Genomic DNA, 22,647 nt, shown 5'->3' on the forward strand with positions numbered 1-22,647 from the left:
CCTGGGGCAACCCTGTCCCTCCTGCTCTCCCCTTGCTCCTCCTGCTCTCTCTCAACCCCTCCTGCTCTCCTCCTGCCCCTCTGTTCTCCCCCCTGCCCCTCCTACCCTGCCCCCTGCCTCTGCTCCCTATGCCAGCTTTGTGTGCTGCCTGGGAGGTCCTGGGGCAGCCCCCTGTCCCTCCTATTCTTCCCCTGCCTCTTCCGTTCTCCCCCTGCCTCTCATGACGTCCCCCTGCCCCTCCTGCCCTCTCCCTGGCCCTGCTCACCCTCACAAGCTCTGCCTGCTCCCCTGAGCTCCTGGGGCAACCTTGCCTCTCCTGCCCTCCGCCCTGCCCCTCCTGCCTTGCCCCCTGCCTCTGCTCACCTGTACCAGCTCTGTGTGCTCCCTGGAGCTCCTGTGGCAGCTGTCTGACCCTTCTGCTCTCCCCCTGCCCCTGCTGTCCTTCCCCTGCCTCTGCTCACCTGTACCAGTTCTGTGTGCTCCCTGGGAGCTCCGGGGACAACACTGCCCATCCTGCCCTCGCTCCTGCCCTCCTGCCCTCCCCCTGCCCCTTCTGTCCTGCCCCCTGCCCCTGCTCACCTGTACAGCTCTGTGTGCTCCCTGGGAGTTCCTGAGGCAACCCCCTGCATCTCCTGCCCCTCCCCTGCACCTGCTTACCCTCACAAGCTCTGCCTGCTCCCTGAGCCTCTGGGGCAGTCCTGCCTCTCTTGCCCTCTACCCTGCTCCTCCTGCCCTGCCCCCTGCCCCCGCTCACCTGTACCAGCTCTGTGTCTCCCAGGGAGCTCCTGGGACAGCCCTACCCCTCTTGCTCTCCCCCTGCCCCTGCTGCCCTCCCAGGAACCCTGCTCACTGGCAGAAGCTCTGCTGGCTCCCCTAAGCTCCTGGGGGAGTCCTGACTCTCCTGTCCTTCCCCCAGCCCCTCCTGCCCTGCCCCTACCCTCCTGCTCTCCCCTGCCCCTCCTGTTCTTCCCCTGCCCCTCTTGCTCTCCCCTGCTCCTCCTTCTCTCCCAACCCCTACTCATCCTCACAAGCTCTGCCTGGTCCCCTGATCTCCTGGGGGTAGCCCTACCTCTCCTGCTCTCCCCCTGCCACTCTTGCCCTGCCTCCTGCCCCTGTTCACCTGACAAGCTCTGTGTGTTCTCTCCTCTCCCCTTGCCCATCCTGCTCTCCCCCTTCCTCTCCTAATCTCCCCCTGCCCCTCTTGCTCTCTCCCTGCCTCTCCTGCTCTCCCCTGCCCCTCCTGCCTTGCCCCCTGCCCCTGCTCCCTGTACAAGTTTTGTGTTCTCCCTGGAGCTCCTGGGGCAGCCCCCTGTCCCTCCTGCTCTCCCCCTGCCCCTTCTGCTCTCCCCCTTCCCCTGCTCACCTACACAAACTCCACCGCTGGTCTTTGGAGCTAATGGACTACAGCTGCTTTCTGCCCTTGCTGCCCCATGACTTGTCCCCCACAGGCGAGCTCAGCCCGCTACCACTGTGTGTTCTTAGGGCTGCCCCGGTCTCAGCTGCCCATCCTAGACTCCTTAGCCCAGGTTTGGCTCCTGACCGTCTGCCCCTGTGCTACTGTCTGGGTTCTGAGCACACGGGAGCCCCTGCCAGCCCCTCGTGCTCTGGCCCTGCTCATGTGCTGCAGTCCAGGACCCCATGGCCAGCACCTCTGACCCTGGCCTGGGGCCAGAGCCAGCCCCAGTGTCCTGGACAGGACCCTCGGGCCATCTGGGGTCCTCTTCTTCCCCTGTGCTGGGCCGGCCTCTCCCTGTGCCCTCACCTTAGGCCTTTCTGTCCATGTCGGCCTTGGTCGTGCAATAGCTCAGTCCAGCCCAGCCCTGGGCTCCCAGCACAGATGGCAAAGGGCAGGCCTCAGGCCCACCATGGCCATCATGTTCCTTGAAGGCCCACTTGCCACGTCCGGTGCGTCCAGCAATGTTGGCGTGGGCGCTCCTGCCCATGCCTCCCTCGTCCCTGCCCTGGCCGGTGCCCTGGCCCCCAGGCAGCCTGTGTCCCCCATGCTGGCTGCTCCGGCCCGTCCGTGGGGCCCCGTCTCTCCTTGGCTCCTGAGCTGCTTCTGCTGCCCCCACGCCGCCCTCTCTCCGTGCGGAGCCTACTCACCAAGGGCTGGGGCGACGGAAGGCTGGCCCCAGCACCTCGGCCCTCCTCGCTCTGCCCCAGGCACATGTGGCTCCTTGTGGCTGAGCTCTGTGCCCATAGCCCCCTTCCTAGCCCCCAGGCAGCCGTGGGAAGACTAAGAACAGGATTGAAACTAGGTGGCTCAGCGACACGCTTCCTGAAGTTCCCTTTTCTTCTGGGTACTTTCTGTCTCAAGGGCCTGAGTGTGCGGGGGTGGGCTGTGGGGGGTGGCAGGGGTCCCAAAAGAGGGCACAGGAACCCCACTCTCACCTGGGCGCATGGTGTGGGCACAGGTTGACCCACCCATAGCCTGAGGCCCCGCCCTGGGCCTTGTCCCGTCCACTCAGCAGTGTGGCCTCCCTGGTGGGACGCTGTCTTCCTCTGGCTTCAGCCACGGTCACGGTCTTCTGCCCATGGTCAGAGGGAAGCTACTACCCTAGAGGACAGACAGAAGCCTGATGTGCAGGGACAGAGTTCGTGGTGGTCACCGGACCTGAAAATGTCCCTGCAGCTGAGAGACCCTGTGTGGTCCCTGTGCTGCCCGTGCAAGGGGACCGTGACCCCTCAGCCCCTGTGTTTGGACAACCACAGAGTGCACCCCAGGCTGCCACTTCCTGCGGTGTTAGGCCTCGATGGGAACGCCTCCGCACCACGTCCAAGTCCCAATCCGGGCCTGCTGGGCTGTGGGTGTGCCTGGAGCCCTCGGCCTGTGGTGCGAGGCTCTCTGCCCTGCTCACCTCCATGTGAGCGAGGGCTCTGGGCTCCTCCTGGGGTCTGGGGCCTTGGCTGGGTGGGTCCGGCCCGCTTGGTCCCCGAGGCTCCCCAGAATGGCACCTTGGCCGTAGCTGGACGGCTGCACTGGGCCCAGGGCCTGACTCCCACGAGAAGCCACGTCTCCTTAGGTCCTGATCTTAGGAATCCAGCAATGGCTCTTCTGTGCCCCCATCCCCACGGAGTTCACAGAGACCCTTGGGCTTCTGGGGAGGGGAGCAGACCCCGCCCCCTGCATGGGGCAGGGCAAGGTGATGGAGGAGCCCGTGGTCCTGGAAACACTGCAGTGGCCACTTTGCAAATGCCATCGGTCACAGCCTCGGTGAAGGGAGTGTGCACCCCACACTCCGGGCTCCCGCAGCCCGGCCCCCTCTCGCGGTGCCCGGCAGTTAGGGTCCTCTGCACACTGTGGGCCCCTGGTTGCTCAAGAAGCACATCCATCTACACAACTCTGGTCAGATCACGGGAACCGATGAGTTTGGCAAAACCCTCGAGGGTGTCCCGGCTACCGTGCGTTAGGGACATGGGGCCCCAGGCACCTCTAAAGGCAGGGTTTTGGCAAGACAAAGTGGCACATCGTACTTCCCTTGGACAGCTAATTCCCTCCCCTGGTCCCCATGCAGTGCCCCTGGCGTGGTGCCGGGTCGCTGTCCCTCGTGGGGTCATCACGGGGCTCTGGGGCACCTGCTGTGCCGGATCAGTGTGGGGGAGGGCTGCCTTGGCTGCCGAGGGCGTGGCAGTGGGATGTGGGCCGTCAGGCACTGGGTTTTGTCGGAGACCACACACCTGTCCCAGCCTAGGTTTGCAAGGCCCGTCCTTTCCAGAATAATCCTTTCACAGAAAAGTTGGTGAGGCGATGAAATTACCTAGTGTTGACGCTTTTCAACCATCATGCTGAACTCTGGGTTTGGCTTTCAGAAACATTCACCCTGTGGTTACAAGAACAAAGAGATGCTTTGGAGGTGTTCACGGATGTCCCTTCCAGGGGCCTCTCCCCGACCCGCGGCGTCAGAGCCTGCGGTGGTGGTCGTCCAGGGCAGCCGTGAGACACCAGCCTGGCCCGGGGCCTGGCTCATTCCAGCCTGACTTGTTGCCACAGCGTCTCAGCAACCCCTCCCCTCCCCTTATGGGCACCTGCTTCCGGGTACCTGCAGATGTTTACTGTGTATATGTAATATTTTGTGCAGGCATATGAGGTAGTTGTGTAGTACCCTCACCTGGATGGTGCGGACCGTCTCCCCCCGCCGGGGGTGGCTCTTTCAAGCAAAGTGACCTTGGATGACATGATATCTTTCTTACAGAAGGCGGAGGAGGGCTCGGGCTGCCAGGCCAGCACACACACCTGCCCTCCTCGTGGCAGGGCCACCGGAAGGTCTGTTCGTGCCGAGAAGCCCTATAGTCAGCGCCCCGTGGGCACATGTGGGCCGCGTGCCGGCCCGTGTGCCCTGAGGGGAGGGAGCCAGCTGGAGAAGGCTACACGCTGTACCATCGGCGCTGCGTGATGTGGGGGACAGCACATGTAGTGTGACGGTGCGAAGGTCAGCGGTTGCCGGGCGTTTGGGGGGAGGGAGGAAGGAATAGGTGGGGCGGAGGGGATCTTCGGGCCGGGCGATTCTTCTGTAGGAAACGGTAGTGGGGGAAACGGGAGGACAGCAGCCTGAACAGCAGGCTGACCGGGGCAGCACCGCGGACAGGGTGCAGGCTCACAGAACTCTACTAGGGGTGGACCTTACTGTGAACTCCGGACTTTACTCGGCTGCAATCAGTTCACATTGGCTCAGCGTACACAACAAACGTGGCTCAGTCCATCCTGGTCCACCTCAGACCAGTTCAACTCAGCCCAGCCCAGCTCAGCTCAGCTCAGCTCAGCTTAGCCCAGCTCAGCCCCACTCAGCACAATTCAGGCCAGCCCAGCTCAGCCTGCCGAGCTCAGCCTAGGTTAGCTCAAGCCGGCCCAGCTCAGTCTAGCTCAGCCCAGCTCAGCCCAGCTCAGCCCAACCAAGCCCAGCTAATCCCAGTTCAGCCCAGCTCAGCCCATCCTAACTGAGTTTAGCCCAGTTCAGCCCAACCAAACTCAGCCCTATTCGGCTCAGCCCAGCACAGCCCATCCCAATTCAGCCCAGTTCAGCCTAGTTCAGCATAGTCTTGCCCAGCTCAGCCCAATTCAGTCCAGCCCAGCTCAGCCTGCCCAGCTCAGCTTAGTTTACCTCAAGCCAACCCAGTTCAGCCCAGCTCAGCCCACCTTAGTCTGGTTCAACCCAGCAGCTCAGCCCAGACTAGTTCAGCTCAGGCCAGCTCAGCCCAGCCCAGCCCAGATCAGACCAGTTTGGCCCAGTCGAACTCAGCTCAACCTAGCCCAGTGTAGTTCAGTTCAGCCCACCCAGCCTAGCCCAGTTCAGCTCAGCTCCACTCAGCTCAGCTGAGTTCAGCCCAGTTCAGCTCGGCCCAGTTAAGCCCCATCCAACTCAGTTCAGCCCAACCCAGCCCAGCCAAATCCAGTTCGTTTCAGCCCAGCCCAGCCCAGTTCAGCCCAGCTCAGTTCAGATCAGCTCAACCCAGCCCAGCTAAGTCAAGTTCAGCTGAGCTCCACTCAGCCGAGCCCAACCCACTTAGCTAGCTCATTCCAGTTCAGCCCAGTTCAGTCCAGCTGAGCTCAGCCCAGCCCAGCTCAGCCCAACTCAGCCCAGTTAAGCTCATTCGAGGGCAGCTCCGCTCTGGCCTCTGCCTGCGTCCTGCCTGCAGACAGGAGACAGGCGACCCTGCTGCGTCTCGACTGTGGGTGTGTGCCCGGGTGTGTGTTGGGGGAGCAGGGGGAAGGTGACCCCCGCCCAGCCCTTGGAAGGCCCTGCTGACGGTGGAGGGCTGGGTGCGGGGGCAGTGTGGGCAGGGCGGGCAGGTGTGGCGTGGCATCCACAGTGCCGGCCCGCCCCCGAAGGCGGTTTTCTCCAGACACTCGGAGCCCTTTCAGGTCCGTTGCCGGAGTTGCCGTTTCTTGGGCTTGCTTTCTTCGGAAAGTCCTTGGATTGCTGTGAATCGTGCCTCGTTTTCGATGACGCGTTCTTAGCAGGTTTTTGCTGACACAGCGGAACACGACTGCTTCCTGCGTTTGTTTGGAGCCCCTGCGGCTGTTCTTGCTGGTTCGAAGGGCTGTCTGGATTCCGCTGCCTTTTCATCGTACGTGCTTGTGTCGTCTGCATTAGTGACAGTTTGACATCTGTCCTTTCAGTCTCAGCAGCTCGTTTTCATCCTTTGTCACACAGCATTGGCCAGGACCATCTCCAAACTGTTTGACCGCACTGCTCACAGGGAAAACATTTGTACTGTAATCTAACACCCATACATATGTTATGAGCAGGTGGCACACACATGTTACCCTTCCATACATACGTTGTGTGTGTTCTCACGTGGCTGAAACATCTTCACACACAACACTTACTTGGTACGTTCAGCGCATTACGATTTCTGTCCCCACCTGGCTGATTTCAGTCTGCGGGCTGGCCCGACATACGTTGTATAAAGGTCATGACGCGGCACCCTGGCCTCGTCGCTGGTCTGCACTGTCTGAGGTGGGGCCCCGAACCCCACGACCTGCCCCTGTGCCTGGACGCCTGCCCGCTCCCCTGCATTCTAGCTGCACCTGTCAGAGGTGGGACCTTGAACCCCACAACCTGCCCCTGTGCCTGGACGCCTGCCCGCTCCCCTGCATTCTAGGTGCGGCTGTGGCAAGGACTGGGCTTTGCGCTCAGACCAGTCTCTCCAGGGCACAGTCTTCCCCGGAGTCTGCCCGGTTCTGCTTGTCCTCTGATGCCTTCAAATCACTGTCTGCCGGGCAGTTTTTCCACTTTATACTTGTGCCTGCAAAGGTTTAGTCTGAGACAAGGCACCGCACCGACCGCTGTTGGAATCAGGACCACTTTCTCTCCTGTGGCTTTTCAGAAATTTTCACTTCCCTGTCACGGGTGGAGCGCAGCGTCCTTTCTGTATGTTTGAGGGCTATTTGAATAGCCTCTGTGGAACATCTGTTCAATTCTCGTGTCCATTTCTCTACCGAATTGTGCGATTTTCCCAACTGATTTGCCGGAGTGCCCTGCACATTCTGGATACTCTGAGAGCGAAATATGCTTACAGGAAATATTTTGCAAGACTTTGAAATGCACCAAAAGATTACTCCTTACAGGGGGCGCCTGGATGGCTCACTCGGATGAGTGTCTGACTCTTACTTTTGGCTCAGGTCTGATCGCGGGGTCCCGGGATCGAGCCCTGCATGGGGGTGTGTGCTGAGTGTGGGGCCTGCTTGGGATCCTCTCTGTCTCTGTCTCTGTCCCTCCCCTGCACCCTCTCTCCCTCTAAAAAGAAAAAGATGACTTCCCCGAGGGACCGGGCGGTCAGCACCCTAGTGCCTGCGGATGGGGCGCCGGGTGCGGCAGCTCAGGCAGCGGGGTGGGCGGGGCTTGGGCGCCTCTGAGGCTCTGGGCGTGTCTGTACTGGCCCAATTCCCTGCAGATGCCCTGGTTCCCGGGGCAGTGTCTGAGCGTGGGGCGTAGGGGGTGTGGGGGCCCTCCCCTGTGCAGTGACCGAGCCGCCATCTGGGTGCCTCTAATAGTCCACTGCCTGCTGCGTGTGGTCCGGGAGCCCGGGGCTGATGTCCCTGCCCCACGCAGGCTGGGGCTTCAGCAGCACCCGGGGGCGGTCTTGTGGCCCTGTACCCCGCTGATGGCCGGCCGACCTGGGTCCTGGGGGTAGGGGGTTGGGCCAGGGCGCCTGGGGGACCCCGTTCCTCCAGGTCCGCCCGTCCAGGTGGCTCTTGTCCAGCCGTCTGGCTGGCCCGACAGAGACCGCAGACACTCCTCACGGGTGTGGAGGCTGGATGCCCACATCAGGTACCAGCAGGCATGGTGTCTGGGGGGTCCCCACTGCCTGGCTCACGGACGGCGTCTTCTCTCTGCCCCTTCACGTGCCGGAAGCGGGGAGGCAGCTCGCTTTTTCATAAGGGCACTAACCCCAGTCGTGGGGGCTCCACCCTGACGACCTCTGGTGCCCCGAAGCCCCGCCTCCTAACACCATGACACTTAGAGCTAGGATTCCAACACACACAATGTGGGGACACAGTTGCATCCTCCCCTTCCCGCCCCCACCCACGCTGACGTTGTGCGTCTTGGGGCCCCCGTGGGGACAGGGTTCAGGCGCCAGCTGGTTCCCTCCCAGCGCGAGTCGGTGGAGGGCGGGACCAGGTGGGTCCCAGGAGCAGGAGTGAGGCCAGCCCGCTGGCCGTGTGTGTGTGTGTGGGGGGGGGGGGCACAGGTGGCGGTGTGAACACGGGCAAAGGGAGATGCGCACAGGCCTGTGTCTGAGCGGAAGCCCAGGGTAGGGGGCCCCTGAGGAGTGGCAGGCAGCAGGAGGCCGACCTCAGGGCTCACACAGGAGCAGCCTGCAGGACCTTAGGGGGTCTGAGGGGTTGCATGGAGAGGCACGTAGGTGTGTGTGGGTCCCTGGGGGAACGTGGAGGGGGGGGCCACGTGGTATGGCGTTATTGGAAGGTCACAGGTGGGGGCCTCAGGGCCTGCTGGGAGATTGCTCTCAAAGAGCGGGCGTTACTGCCCTGAGAGTGGAGGGTACGGTCATGCCCCGTGTTCCCGCGGAGGCCATGGGGTCAACCAGCTGCCGCAGACCCCGGCGTTCCGGTGGGAGGGTGGGAAGGATGGAGACTGATCTCTGGTCCAGGGGATGGAGCGGGGGCCCAGGGCCCGGGGACCGAGAGGGAGGGGGTGCTGGGCAAGCTGTGTGGACGGTGTGGTCACCTGGAGCCCCCAGGGTCCCTGGGGGCCGGGACGTTCTCCCCACGGGCGCCCTGTATTTGGTGCGGCCCCCACTGGTGAGGCAGCCCCTGCCCACGGGGAGGTGGGAGGTGCTCCCTGAGCGGTCCTGAGGCACCGCGGCCGCGCTGGCCATGACTCTCTGCCCGCCCTGGGCCTCGGGCCGGGCTGTTGACCTGCAGACTCAGAGCCCACGCCCCACTCCCACTGCGTCCCCAGAAGACCGCAGCCCCTCGTGCTGGCCTCCCTTCCCCAGGGCCCTTACTGGGAAGGGCTGGCAGGTGTGGTCCCGCCTCTGCCCTCGAGGTGCACGTGTCTCCTACAACCCGGGGCACCTCCGGGACCCGAGACCCCCAGGCACTGCAAGGACAGAATCCCGACTCCATCGCTGCTGGCCAGGGACCCCATGGCCTCCTGACGCCAATGGACTGCCCGCCCCCACTTGGCATTCTTCCTGTAGAACTTGGTCTTTTCTGCCCCCCACCCCCACCCCCACCCCCGGGTGGTGGTGTTCTCTCTGGGCCTCCCCCCGACTGAGTGTCCTGACCCCTCGGGCTGGTGTCCAGCTTCGCTTACCTGGGTCAGTGCTGTCCCCCCGGGCCTCACCCGACCTGGCCTTCACTGGTGCTCCCACCTGGACCCAACTCTCCTGAAATGCGTTCCCCAAATTCAAATCTTGAAGCCCTGACCCCCAGGACCCCAGAATGTGACTGTATTGGGAGATGGGGTCTTTCGAGAGGTAATAGGTTAAAGTGAGGTCACTAGGGTGAGTCCTGATCCAGTGTGACTGGTCCTCACCATGGACTCCTCCTCTTGTAAGAGGAGGTCGGGGCACAGACACGCATAGCGGGCCGGATGTGTGAGGACACGGCGTCTACATGCTGAGGGGTCACCGGCCCCATGACACCCGGGTCTGCCTGCCGGCTTCCAGAATCGTGGAAACATCAGTGCACGTTGTCCACACCACGGGACTGTCGTGCTTTGCTAGCAGCCCATGCTAATACACACCCAATAGGTGCCTCTTGCGGTGCCTTTGGCCAGGTCAGGATGCTCCCCCTGCGCCCCACAAGGCGTCACGTGACCCCTCGCGCCTGCAGCGCACCTCACCCCCCGGGAACCCCAGGGGCCGGGGGTCCTTCTCCCACGGCTGGAGGGACCGACACACGGCACGGCCAGTCTGTGGATCTCATGGGGCGCGTCAACAGAGGAAGACTTTCCCCAGCTGGTTATGGAGTTTTTAAGGATATTTTATTGTCATTAAAAAAAAAAAAAAAAAGAAAAAGAGAAAAAAAAAAAGAAAGAAATGCAAATGGGAATCAAGGAGCTCCAGACATTTAAAAAGAATAAAACAAGCTAGCCAAGCTTCAGCAGTGGCTTTCCCATGTGTGGGAGCCCTGGGCGTCTGTCCCTGGGGCTGGGGGCTCTGCTTCTCCTCCCCTGCGTGGCCATCTCTTCCCATGTGGGGGCCCCGACTTCGCACCCACCCAGAGCCAGGGCGGAGAGCCAGTCCTGGGGGTCCGCCCGGCTGTGGGCTTCTCTCTCTCTCCCACCCCCCGCGTGAGCCTGGTGGGACTCAGGCCCCGGCCATGGCGGGGGGCGGGGGGCGGGCTGGGCCTGCCGCCCTGGCCTCCTGGCACCTTCCACCTGTGTCCACCGAGGCTGTGTCCCACTGGCCCGGGGACCAGGTCACCAGACCCCTCTGCAGGAGGCCTGTCTGGCTGGATGTCACTCTGTCCCCGGCATCCACGGGGCTCCTGCAGCAGCCACAGGCCCAGGCCCTTGTCTGCGCGGTCTCCTCCGGCGCAGAAGATCTGACTGACCGTTAGTGACACGTCGGAAGCTTCCTCAGGATCTGGGCCGACGTGGCTGCTCTGGGGAAACCCTGCGTCCTGGAGCCTGGCCTGGACGGGGTTCGCACAGAGGCCGGTCCCTGCCAGACAGACACTGGGATCGCCAGCCGCCCGCCTCCTCCAGGATGAGCGTGCCCGCTGACCGAGCGCGGCCACAGCGGTAGCCTGGCGGCCGCCGTGGAGGAGCCAGCGGGCGTCCACCCGCTCAGGTTGGGGCACAACCTGCCGTCCACGCGATTCTCCAAACGGGGGGGGGGGTCAGGGCGCAGGATGCAGCTCACAGGGGCCGCGGGGCCAGAGGGCGAGGGCGCGGGCCCAGGGTGGCTGTGAGGTCAGAGGGTGGCGAGGTCAGAGGGCGGGAGAGCAGGCCTGGCAGCAGGCTGATGCACCGGGATCCTGTGCAGGGTCGGGGCAGCGCTGACACCCGCCCAGGAGGGCTGGCCCTAGGCCCCCTGCCCGATCATGTTCCTGTAGTCGGGGACGATCGTGCGTTTCAGCTCCACCACCGAGGAGAAGATCCACTTCACCTGCAGCAGGAGGGCAGGAGGTGACGTGGCTGGGACCTCCGAGGACAGCCCCCCTTCTAGGCCCCCCCCTCCCCGGGACCACTTGAGCGAGAGGGAGTCTTATGGGGATGGCATGGGTACTGGGAGGGGACAGAGGTGATAGCGTGGGGGTCAGTGTGGGAACAGCCTGGGGTCAGTTTGGGAACAGTGTGGGGACAGCATGGTGACAGTGAGACCACAGCTTGAGGTCAACATGGGATCTGCAAGGGGTCACTGTAGGGACAGTGTGGGGACAGCATCGGGTCACTGTGGGGTCAGCATGGGGTCAGCATGATGAGGACAGTGGGTCTACAGCATAGGTCAGCGTGGGGTCAGTGTGAGGTCAGCATCGGGTCACGGTGGGGACATATGTGGTTAGTGTTGGGACAGTGTGGGGACAGTGTGGGGTCACTGCAGGGACAGCTTAGGAATATTATGGGGACAGCGTGGGGAAAGTATGGGGTCACAGTGGGTCAACATGGTGACAGTGGGTCCACATCATCGGGTCAGTATGGGGTGACAGGGGAGACAGCATGTTGACAGTGGGTCCACAGTATGGGGTCAGTGCGGGGGCAGCATGGGGTCATCGTGGGGATAGCGTGGGGTTAGTGTGGGGACAGTGTAGGGTCTGGTATCATTGTGGGGACAGCATGGGAATAGCACGGGGAAAGGCTGGTGTCAGCATGGGGGTCACAGGCAGGACAGCATGGGGTCAGTGTGGGGTCACAGGGGAGACAGCATGGTGACAGTGGGTCCACAGCATGGGGTCAGTATGGGGTCACTGTGGGGACAGCATTGGGTCACAGTGGGGACAGGGTGGGGTCATGGTGGGGTCAGTGTGGGGGCAGCATGAGGTCAGCGTCTGGTCAGTGTGGGGATAGCGTGGTTCCAGTGGGTCCCCAGTGTAGGGGCAGCATGGGGTCAGCATTGGGGTAGCCTGGGGGCATTGTGGGGTCAGCACGGGGTCAGCGTGGGGTCAGTCTGGGGGCAGCATGGGGGTCAGTCTGGGGGTAGCCCGGGGGCAGTGTAGGGTCAGCACGGGGTCAGACGCGGGGCAGCGTGGGGTCATTGTGGGGGCAGCGTGGAGTTTGTGGGGACAGGGTGAGGTCTGCGTGGGGTCAGTGTGGGGGTAGCCTGGGGGCAGTGTGGGGACAGCGTGGGGTCAGTGTGGGGACAGTATTGGGTCACAGTGGGGACAGCGTGGGGTCATGGTGGGGTCAGTGTGGGGCAGCATAAGGTCAGTGTCTGGTCAGTGTGGGGATAGCATGGTTCCAGTTGGTCCCCAGTGTGGGTCAGTGTGGGGTCAGCACAGGGTCAGCGTGGGGGCAGTGTGGGAGCAGCGTGGAGTCAGTGTGGGGGCAGCGGGGGGTCAGCGTGGGGGCAGAATGGGTTCAGCGTCGAGTCAGTGTGGGGATAGCGTGGTTCCAGTGGGTCCCCAGTGTGGGGACAGCGTGGGGTCAGCGTGCGGACAGCGTGGTGTCAGCGTGGGGTCAGTGTGGCGGCAGCGTGGAGTCAGCGTGCGGGCAGCGTGCGGTCAGCGTGGGGTCAGCGTGGGGTCTTGTGGCGGCAGCGTGGAGTCAGCGTGCGGGCAGTGTGGTGTCAGCGTGGGGTCAGCGTGGGGGCAGCATTGGGTCACAGTGGGGACAGCATGGGGTCATGGTGGGGTCAGTGTGGGGGCAGCATGAAGTCAGTGTCTGGACAGTGTGGGGATAGCATGGTTGCAGTGGGTCCCCAGTGTGGGGTCAGTGTGGGGTCAGCACAGGGTCAGCGTAGAGTCAGTGTGGGGGCAGCATGGGGTCAGCGTGGGGGCAGAATGGGTTCAGCGTCGAGTCAGTGTGGGGATAGCGTGGTTCCAGTGGGTCCCCAGTGTGGGGGCAGCGTGGGGGCAGTGTGGGGGCAGCGTGGGGGCAGTGTGGGGGCAGGGTGGGGTCTGTGTGGGGACAGTGTGGGGGTAGCCTGGGGGCAGTGTGGGGGCAACATGGGGTCAGTGTCGAGTCAGTCTGGGGTCAGCGTGGGGTCAGTCTGGGGGTAGCCTGGGGGCAGTGTAGGGTCAGCACGAGGTCAGCATGTGGACAGCGTGGGGTCAGCGTGGGGGCAACATGGGGTCAGCGTCGAGTCATTGTGGGGATGGCATGGTTCCAGCGGGTCCCCAACGCTGGGACAGCAGGCCACAGTGCGGGACGGTGCGGGGACACCCACCTTGAAGAGGGTGACAGTGGCGCTGTAGCACACGCTGAGCAGGAAGAGCGTGATGAAGATGGAGATGGTGGTCCACAGCCCATCCAGCTCCCCGTCCTGGTCCTCCGCACAGCTGTCGTCCAGGAGCAGCTCTGGACAGGAAGGGAGTGGTCAGTGCCATGCCTGCCCATAGGAGTGGTTCCCGGGGTGACGGTCGCGGCCCTCCGTAGCCTCAGGGCACCGGCCTCGGTGCCCCCATCCTCCCGCCTGGGCCTGGCCCGTGGGGACGCGCTCCCTCTCTGCTCTGCGCTGTGCTGGGGCTGTCTGGGGGGAAGGCAGCCTGACCACCACACCCGTTCTCCTGGGGACCCGGCCCGGAGGGCGGGAGGGTCAGCAGAGCCCAGGGAAGGGTCGAGAGGGTGGCAGGGAGTGACCCTAGCGAACGAGTGGGTGCGAGTGTCGGGGCCAGCTGGGGGTGGGGGTTGGTGTGTGTTGGGAGGGGCCCCAGTGTCCTGGGGAGAAGAAGGGCTGGTCAGTGTGGTCGGCGTGTAGATGGGCTGCTGAGCGGCCGATGGGTGTGGGAGGGGGTGGGGACCAGGCTGGGGCCCACGGTGAGGGTTCCCAAGCCTGGTTCCGGTCTGGGCCCTGGCACATTGTCCCGTGTGAGGCCCGGTGGGTCAGGTGTGCGTGTGTGCGTGTGTGTGTGTGTTTGTGAAGGTGGCCCTGCTCAGTGGGAGGGGCTTGTTTTCAGCGTCCATGTGGGTGTCTGGGATGGTCCCTCCCCTGGGCACTCAGGACTGCTTGCCTCTGCCCGTTTGGGACACCGGGGTGAGTGTCCCCACGAGTGGACAGGCCTGGCCCCAGGCAGGATGAAGCCAGGCGGGGCCACCTCATCTGAGGGAGGGTGAGGGCCTGTCCTCACAGCATGGGTCAGGCCTGGCTACTGCACTGGCACAGAGCTACCGCTCAGAGCTGTCAAGAGGTCCAGGGGACGGCGGGAGCAGCGGAAGAGGACAGGCCAGCGTCCCACAGCTTGGGCGGGTCCAGACGTGGGAAAGACCGTGCGCCCGTTCCCTGAGGGGCTCTGGAGGGCTTCTCCGTTCCCTGTCGCCCCCCTCCGGGCTTGAGTAGCCCCTGGCCAAGCCCTCTCTCTGTCCCAGGCGGCTTCCGGCCATGAGTTTCGCCCGCCTGTGCAGACCTGCCCACTCAGGTCCCGGCCCCTGGTGGGACCCACGCTCTCCCGTGAATGGTGACCCCTGAGCCTCGGAGCCTGGCCTGCCCGCACCTCCCAGAGGCCCGGGTGTCCTGAGCTCTGCCTCGGAAAGACGCACGACAGTGTCACAGGTCCCAGGGCAGTGCTGGGTGCTTTATTTCACGCAGGGTGCCTGCCCGGGGTGGGGGATGTACACAGGGGTGGGCGCTCAGAGCCCGCGGGGGCCTGCTGGGGGGCCGGGCGAGCTGCTCATTTACCCGGAGACTGGGTGAGGGATTTCTGTGTGTGGTGGCTGTGCAGAGCTTCGTGTGACACCGAGCAGGTGTAGGTGTTTCCACTCTGCCAGCGGGACTTGTCCACCGAGAGCCTGCTGTACACGAAGTAGGTCCCGTCGCTGTCCAGCTGGGGCGGGGTCGTCTGGTAGTTGTTCTCTGGCTCTGCCTGTCCGGTGATCTCCCACTCGACGGCAATGTCAGGCGGGTAGAAGTTTTCAATCAGGCAGGTCACACTGACTTTGTTCTCGCTGAGCTCCTCCTGGGCTGGAGGCAGGACGTACACCTGGGGCTCGTGGGGCTGTCCTGTGGGGTCAGAGGTCAGCACAGATGGTCACTCCCAGGGTGGAGGGCTGACCTGGGTCCGCCAGGCCCCACTCGACCTCCCTGTGCCCCATCTGTCCTGTTGCCCACCTTTGGCCTTGGAGATGGTCCTCTCGATGGCAGAGGGGAGGGCTTTGCTGTTGACCTTGCACTTGAACTCCTTCCCCGTGAGCCAGTCCTGGTGCACGATGGGGAGGACACTGACCACACGGTAGGTGCTGTTGAACTGCTCCTCACGCGGCCTCGTCTTGGCTGTGTGCATCTCGGTGTTATCCACAAACCATGTGATCTGGACATCGGAGTCATCTGGGCCCAAGTCCACCACCAAGCACGTGACCTCGGGCGTCCGGGAAATCGAGAGGGTGTCCTTGGGTTTTGGGGGGAAGATGAAGACGGACGGTCCTCCGGGAATCTCAGGTACTGGTGTGGGAGACACAATGCAGGGGTCAGCATTTGGGGGGGATCCTCTTGAACATTCCCCCCACCAGGCAGTGCCTGGATACGGGCCATGGCCTTGGTGTGCAGGGTGGTGCCCTGCTGACTCACCTGGGCATTTGGGACACTTGCAGGGTGGGAGCACTGCAGAGAGATCAGACTGGAGGTTAGTGGGGGCCAGGGGTGGGGACAGCTCTTGGGGTGGGCTAGGTCAGGGCAGGTCAGGGGGGCGTCCCAGACTGGTGCCTGCCAGTGGAGATGAAGTATGGTGGGGCTGTGCAGCCTGTGCTCACACTGGACCAGGCAGCCAGGCCCAGAGGCCCTCCTCCCCGAGCTTGGGGGACAGAGGTGCCTCTCCTGTGCCCCAGGGTCCAGGTGGACCGGCTGACCTGGCCTGTCTCCCAGTGGACACCCTCTTACCGATCTTTTCCACCTTGGTGTTGCTGGGCGGGTGGGCCACGTTGCAGGTGAAGGTCTCACTGAGCCAGCTGCTGGTGGGCACTGTCACCGTGCTGCTGAGAGAGTAGAGCCCCGAGGCCTGCAGGACGGCCGGGAAGGTGTGCACACCGCTGGTCAGGCCGCCGGGCTTCCAGGACACGGTCACCGGCTCAGGGAAGTAGCCTAACACCAGGCAGATCAGGGCCACGGTGGCGCCAGATATGGTCCCACAGCTGGGGGCCCGTGGGAACACCGATGGGGCCGTGGGGGAGGCTGCAAGAGAGGAGGCCGTGTGACCACCAGGGCCTCGCTCCTGGGAGGGTCCGGGCAGGGTGTCAGGTGCCCGGGCTTGGGGTGGCCCTCCAGGAAGTCTGCAGACCAGCCGCCCGGTGTAGCTCTCTGCCGCCCCAGGGCCTCGTGTTTCTGCGGCTGCACGTGCTGGCCCCATGGGCCTGGTCGGTGCTGGGTGACCTCCTGCTGGATTAGAGTCTCCTGGGCCCAGCCCCTGGGTCCCCACTCGGGCTTCCTGTGGGTGCTCGGCCTGAGCGAGCCATCTGTCTGAGCTCTGACCGGTGGCCCCTGCTCCCAACGGGCCTCTGCTGAGGCCCTGAGCCCACTGCCCTGTCGTCCCAGCCTGAATCTGCCCTGGGCCAGCGGGACCTTTCTTGAACACAGCAGGCCTCTGCCACCCGCTGCCCGTGCCCCTCAGCCCGGAGTCCTCGTCGTGGCCTGCTGTCTGCCCTCCAGGCCTCACATCTTCTGGGTCAGCTCTGCAGCTAAAGCGCCGGGCGCCGGATCCCGTCCCTGCCCCGAGCCCCTCCTCAGGCCTTCCTGGGCTCACTCAGTGCCCGTGCCCTGGGGTCTGTCCAGCTCCTCCCTGTCCCCAGAGCCCTCCTTCAGCAGAGGTCTTTCCTGAGCCTGCCTGCCCCTCAATGCCAGTGGGAGCCTTGCCCCACCCTGGCTGTCATCTCGTGCACGGTGCCAACACCTCAGAGCCCACGTCCCCAGCCAGACCCGACCCCTCTGCCAAGTCTGATGGCCCTGCCTGGCCTCCCCTCCCACCCACACTCCAGGCTGGCGGCCCTGCCTCAAACTCCCAGGCTCCCCCCTTCCCTGCACCGGGTCCACTGCCCTGGCCAGCCCTCCTGGCTTTGTCATGTCCAGCCCTCTGTCCCCCATCCCCACGAGCCTCCAGAGCGGGGTCAGCGCCCCTGAGCCTAAGACTGTGGCCACCCCTGTCCCTTCAGCCCCGGAGACCTTCCTACCCAGGCTCGCCTCTCCCCCCTACCTTGTCCACCGGGCCTCAGGCGGCTCATGCCCTCCCGTGTCCAGGGAGGCTCTCCTGGGCCCGCGCCCTCGTGGTCTCTGTGTGCCGTACCGCTCAGCTCCCATCTAGTCCAGGGCTGCTCTTAGCTCAGTCCCTCTGCCCTTCACCCCTGAGGCTCCTGGGGCAGCCTTGCTCCTCCTGCCTCCCCCCTGCCCCTGCTCACCCTCACATGCCCTGCCTGCTCCCCTGAGCTCCTGGTGCAGCCCTGCCTCTCCTGCCCTCCCCTCTGCCCTTCTTGCCCTGCCCCCTGCCCCTACTCACCTGTACCAGCTCTGTGTGCTCCCAGGGAGTTCCTGGGGCAGCCCTTCATGTCTTTCTCTCCCCCTGCCCCTCCTGCCCTCCCCCCTTGCCCCTCCTGCCCACTCCCCAGCCCCTCTTGTCCTCCCCCTGCCCCGCCTGCCCTCCCCCTGCTCCTCCTGCCCACTCCCCAGCCCCTCTTGTCCTCCCCCTGCCCCTCCTGCCCTCCCCCCTGCCCTTCTTGCCCTGCCCCGTGCCCCTCCTCACCTGTACCAGCTCCTTGTGCTCCCAGGGAGTTCCTGGGACAGCCCTACTCCTCTTTCTCTCCCAGTTGCCCCTCCTGCCCACTCTCCAGCCCCTCTTGTCCTCCCTCTTCCCCTTTTGCCCTCTCCATGCCCCTCTTGCTCTCTCCCTGCTCCTCCTTCCCTCCCAACCCCTGCTCACCCTCACATGCTCTGCCTGCTCCCCTGAGCTCCAGGCAATCCTGCCCCTCCTGCCCTCCACCTGCCCCTCCTGCCCTGCCCCTGCCCCTACTCTCCTGTACTGACTCTGTGTGCTCCCTGGGAGCTCCTGGGGCAGCCCTGCCCCTCTTGTTCTCCCTCTGCCCCTCCTGCCCTGCCCCTGCCCCTGCTCTCCTGTACTGACTCTGTGTGCTCCCTGGGAACTCCTGGGGCAACCCTGTCCCTCCTGCTCTCCCCTTGCTCCTCCTGCTCTCAACCCCTCCTGCTCTCCTCCTGCCCCTCTGTTCTCCCCCCTGCCCCTCCTACCCTGCCCCCTGCCTCTGCTCCCTATGCCAGCTTTGTGTGCTGCCTGGGAGGTCCTGGGGCAGCCCCCTGTCCCTCCTATTCTTCCCCTGCCTCTTCCGTTCTCCCCCTGCCTCTCATGACGTCCCCCTGCCCCTCCTGCCCTCTCCCTGGCCCTGCTCACCCTCACAAGCTCTGCCTGCTCCCCTGAGCTCCTGGGGCAACCTTGCCTCTCCTGCCCTCCGCCCTGCCCCTCCTGCCTTGCCCCCTGCCTCTGCTCACCTGTACCAGCTCTGTGTGCTCCCTGGAGCTCCTGTGGCAGCTGTCTGACCCTTCTGCTCTCCCCCTGCCCCTGCTGTCCTTCCCCTGCCTCTGCTCACCTGTACCAGTTCTGTGTGCTCCCTGGGAGCTCCGGGGACAACACTGCCCATCCTGCCCTCGCTCCTGCCCTCCTGCCCTCCCCCTGCCCCTTCTGTCCTGCCCCCTGCCCCTGCTCACCTGTACAGCTCTGTGTGCTCCCTGGGAGTTCCTGAGGCAACCCCCTGCATCTCCTGCCCCTCCCCTGCACCTGCTTACCCTCACAAGCTCTGCCTGCTCCCTGAGCCTCTGGGGCAGTCCTGCCTCTCTTGCCCTCTACCCTGCTCCTCCTGCCCTGCCCCCTGCCCCCGCTCACCTGTACCAGCTCTGTGTCTCCCAGGGAGCTCCTGGGACAGCCCTACCCCTCTTGCTCTCCCCCTGCCCCTGCTGCCCTCCCAGGAACCCTGCTCACTGGCAGAAGCTCTGCTGGCTCCCCTAAGCTCCTGGGGGAGTCCTGACTCTCCTGTCCTTCCCCCAGCCCCTCCTGCCCTGCCCCTACCCTCCTGCTCTCCCCTGCCCCTCCTGCTCTCCCCCCTGCTCCTCCTCTCCCCCCTGCTCCTCGTCTCCCAACCCCCTACTCATCCTCACAAGCTCTGCCTGGTCCCCTGATCTCCTGGGGGTAGCCCTGCCTCTCCTGCTCTCCCCCTGCCACTCTTGCCCTGCCCCCTGCCCCTGCTCACCTGACAAGCTCTGTGTGTTCTCTCCTCTCCCCTTGCCCATCCTGCTCTCCCCCTTCCTCTCCTGATCTCCCCTGCCCCTCTTGCTCTCTCCCTGCCTCTCCTGCTCTCCCCTGCCCCTCCTGCCTTGCCCCCTGCCCCTGCTCCCTGCACAAGTTTTGTGTTCTCCCTGGAGCTCCTGGGGCAGCCCCCTGTCCCTCCTGTTCTCTCCCTACCCCTTCTGCTGCCCCCTCTCCCCCTGTTCTTCCCCTGCCCCTCCTACCCTGCCCATCTGACCCTGCTCCCTATGCCAGTTTTGTGTGCTGTCTGGGAGCTTGTGGGGCAACCCTCTGTCTCTCCTATTCTTCCGTTGCCTCTTCTGCCCTCCCCCTGCCTCCTATGCCTTCCCCCTGCCCCTCCTGCCCTCCCCTTCCCTACTCACCCTCATAAGCTCTGCCTGCTCCCCTGAACTCCTGGGGGTAGCCCTGCCCCTCCTGCGCAGCCCCCTGTACCTACTGCCCTGCCCCCTGCCCCTGCTCACCTGTACCAGCTCTGTGTGCCCCCAGGAGCTCCTGGGGCAGCTGCCTGTCCCTTGTGCTGTCCTCCTGCCCCTCCTGACCTCACCCTGCTGCTCCTGCTGACCTCCACAAGCTCTGGTGCCTCCCCTTTCCTCCCCCTGCGTCTCCTGCCATGCCACTACACTCCTGCCCTCCCCCTGCCCCTCCTGGTCTCCCCTGCTCCTCCTGCTCTCCACCCCCTGCCTACCTTCACAAGTTCTGCCTGCTCCCCTGAGGTCCTGGGGCAACCTTGCCTCTCCTGCCCTCCCCCAGTCCCTCCTGACTTGCCCCCTGCCCCTGCTCACCTGTACCAGCTCTGTGTGCTCCCTGGGAGCTCCCGGGGTAGCCCCCTACCTCTCCTGCTCTTCCCCTGCCCCTCCTGCCCTGCCCACAATCTGCTCACCTGTACCAGCTCTGTATGCTCCCTGGGAGCTCATGGGGCAGTGCCTGTGCCTTCTGCTCTCCCCCTACCCCTCCTGCCCTCCCAATCCTCTACTTACCCTCATAAGCTCTGCCTGCTCCCCTGAACTCCTGGGGGTGGCTCTGCACCTCTTGCTCTCCCCTGCCACTCTTGCCCTGCCCCCTGCCCCTGCTCACCTGATCAGCTCTGTGTGCTCTCTGCTCTCCCCTTGCCCCTCCTGCTCTCTCCCCACCTCTCCTGATCTCCCCCTGCCCCTCTTGCTCTCTCCATGCCTCTTCTGCTCTCCCTCTTCCCTGTCTGGTCTCCCCTTGCCCCTCCTGCCCTGCCTCCTGCCCCTGCTCCCTGTGCCAGTTTTGTGTGCTTCCTGGGAGCTCCTGGGGCAGCCCCATGTCCCTCTTGTTCTCCCCTGCTTCTTCTGCTCTCTCCCTGCCTGTCATGCCCTCCCCCTGCCCCTCCTGTCCTCTCCCTGCCCCTGCTCACCCTTTCAAGATCTGCCTGCTCCCCTGTGCTCGTAGACAGCCTTGGTTCTCTTTCCCCCACCCCCCTACCCCTGCTGCCCCGCCCCCTGCCGCTGCTCACCTGTACCAGTTCTGTGTGCTCTCTGGGAGATCCTGGGGCAAGCCTCATGTCCTTTCTGTTTTCCCCCTGCCTCTTCCCACTGCCTCTTCCCACTGCCCCTGCTCACCCCCACAAGCTCTGCTGGCTCTCCTGAGCTCCTGGGGTAGCTCTGTCTCTCCTGTCCCCACCCCCCTACCCCTGCTGCCCTGCCCCTTGCTGCTACTCACCTGTACCAGCTCTGTGTGCACCTTGGGAGCTCCTGGGGCAGCCCCTCCCCCTCCTGGCCTCCCCTGCCCCTGCTCACCTACACAAACTCCACCGCTGGTCCTTGGAGCTAATGGACCACAGCTGCTTTCTGCCCTTGCTGCCCCATGACTTGTCCCCCACAGGCGAGCTCAGCCCGCTACCACTGTGTGTTCTTAGGGCTGCCCCGGTCTCAGCTGCCCATCCCAGACTCCTTAGCCCAGGTTTGGCTCCTGACCGTCTGCCCCTGTGCTACTGTCTGGGTTCTGAGCACACGGGAGCCCCTGCCAGCCCCTCGTGCTCTGGCCCTGCTCATGTGCTGCAGTCCAGGACCCCATGGCCAGCACCTCTGACCCTGGCCTGGGGCCAGAGCCAGCCCCAGTGTCCTGGACAGGACCCTCGGGCCATCTGGGGTCCTCTTCTTCCCCTGTGCTGGGCCGGCCTCTCCCTGTGCCCTCACCTTAGGCCTTTCTGTCCATGTCGGCCTTGGTCGTGCAATAGCTCAGTCCAGCCCAGCCCTGGGCTCCCAGCACAGATGGCAAAGGGCAGGCCTCAGGCCCACCATGGCCATCATGTTCCTTGAAGGCCCACTTGCCACGTCCGGTGCGTCCAGCAATGTTGGCGTGGGCGCTCCTGCCCATGCCTCCCTCGTCCCTGCCCTGGCCGGTGCCCTGGCCCCCAGGCAGCCTGTGTCCCCCATGCTGGCTGCTCCGGCCCGTCCGTGGGGCCCCGTCTCTCCTTGGCTCCTGAGCTGCTTCTGCTGCCCCCACGCCGCCCTCTCTCCGTGCGGAGCCTACTCACCAAGGGCTGGGGCGACGGAAGGCTGGCCCCAGCACCTCGGCCCTCCTCGCTCTGGTCCCAGGCACATGTGGCTCCTTGTGGCTGAGCTCTGTGCCCATAGCCCCCTTCCTAGCCCCCAGGCAGCCGTGGGAAGACTAAGAACAGGATTGAAACTAGGTGGCTCGGCGACACGCTTCCTGAAGTTCCCTTTTCTTCTGGGTACTTTCTGTCTCAAGGGCCTGAGTGTGCGGGGGTGGGCTGTGGGGGGTGGCTGGGGTCCCAAAGGAGGGCACAGGAACCCCACTCTCACCTGGGCGTGTGTTGTGGGCACAGGTTGACCCATCCATAGCCTGAGGCCCTGCCCTGGGCCTTGTCCCATCCACTCAGCAGTGTGGCCTCCCTGGTGGGACGCTGTCTTCCTCTGGCTTCAGCCACGGTCACGGTCATCTGCCCATGGTCAGAGGGAAGCTACTACCCTAGAGGACAGATAGAAGCCTGATGTGCAGGGGCAGAGTTCGTGGTGGTCACCGGACCTGAAAATGTCCCTGCAGCTGAGAGACCCTGTGTGGTCCCTGTGCTGCCCGTGCAAGGGGACCGTGACCCCTCAGCCCCTGTGTTTGGACAACCACAGTGTGCACCCCAGGCTGCCACTTCCTGCGGTGTTAGGCCTCGATGGGGATGCCTCCGCACCACGTCCAAGTCCCAATCCGGGCCTGCTGGGCTGTGGGTGTGCCTGGAGCCCTCGGCCTGTGGTGCGAGGCTCTCTGCCCTGCTCACCTCCATGTGAGCGAGGGCTCTGGGCTCCTCC

General features: G+C 64.4%; 1 gene segment (V, D, J or C); it reads right to left on the reverse strand.

Annotated features, from left to right (window-relative positions):
* The window catches only part of LOC123378954, a 31,466-nt gene extending 9,524 nt beyond the window's left edge, over positions 1-21,942 (reverse strand). Inside the window, 1 exon segment of the C gene segment in view lies at positions 21,861-21,942. Within this exon segment, the coding sequence occupies positions 21,861-21,927 (67 nt within the window).
* Positions 21,943-22,647: the final 705 nt, after the last annotated feature.

The sequence above is a fragment of the Felis catus genome, chromosome B3 (assembly GCF_018350175.1).
Source record: "Felis catus isolate Fca126 chromosome B3, F.catus_Fca126_mat1.0, whole genome shotgun sequence".
Classification (NCBI taxonomy): domain Eukaryota; kingdom Metazoa; phylum Chordata; class Mammalia; order Carnivora; family Felidae; genus Felis; species Felis catus.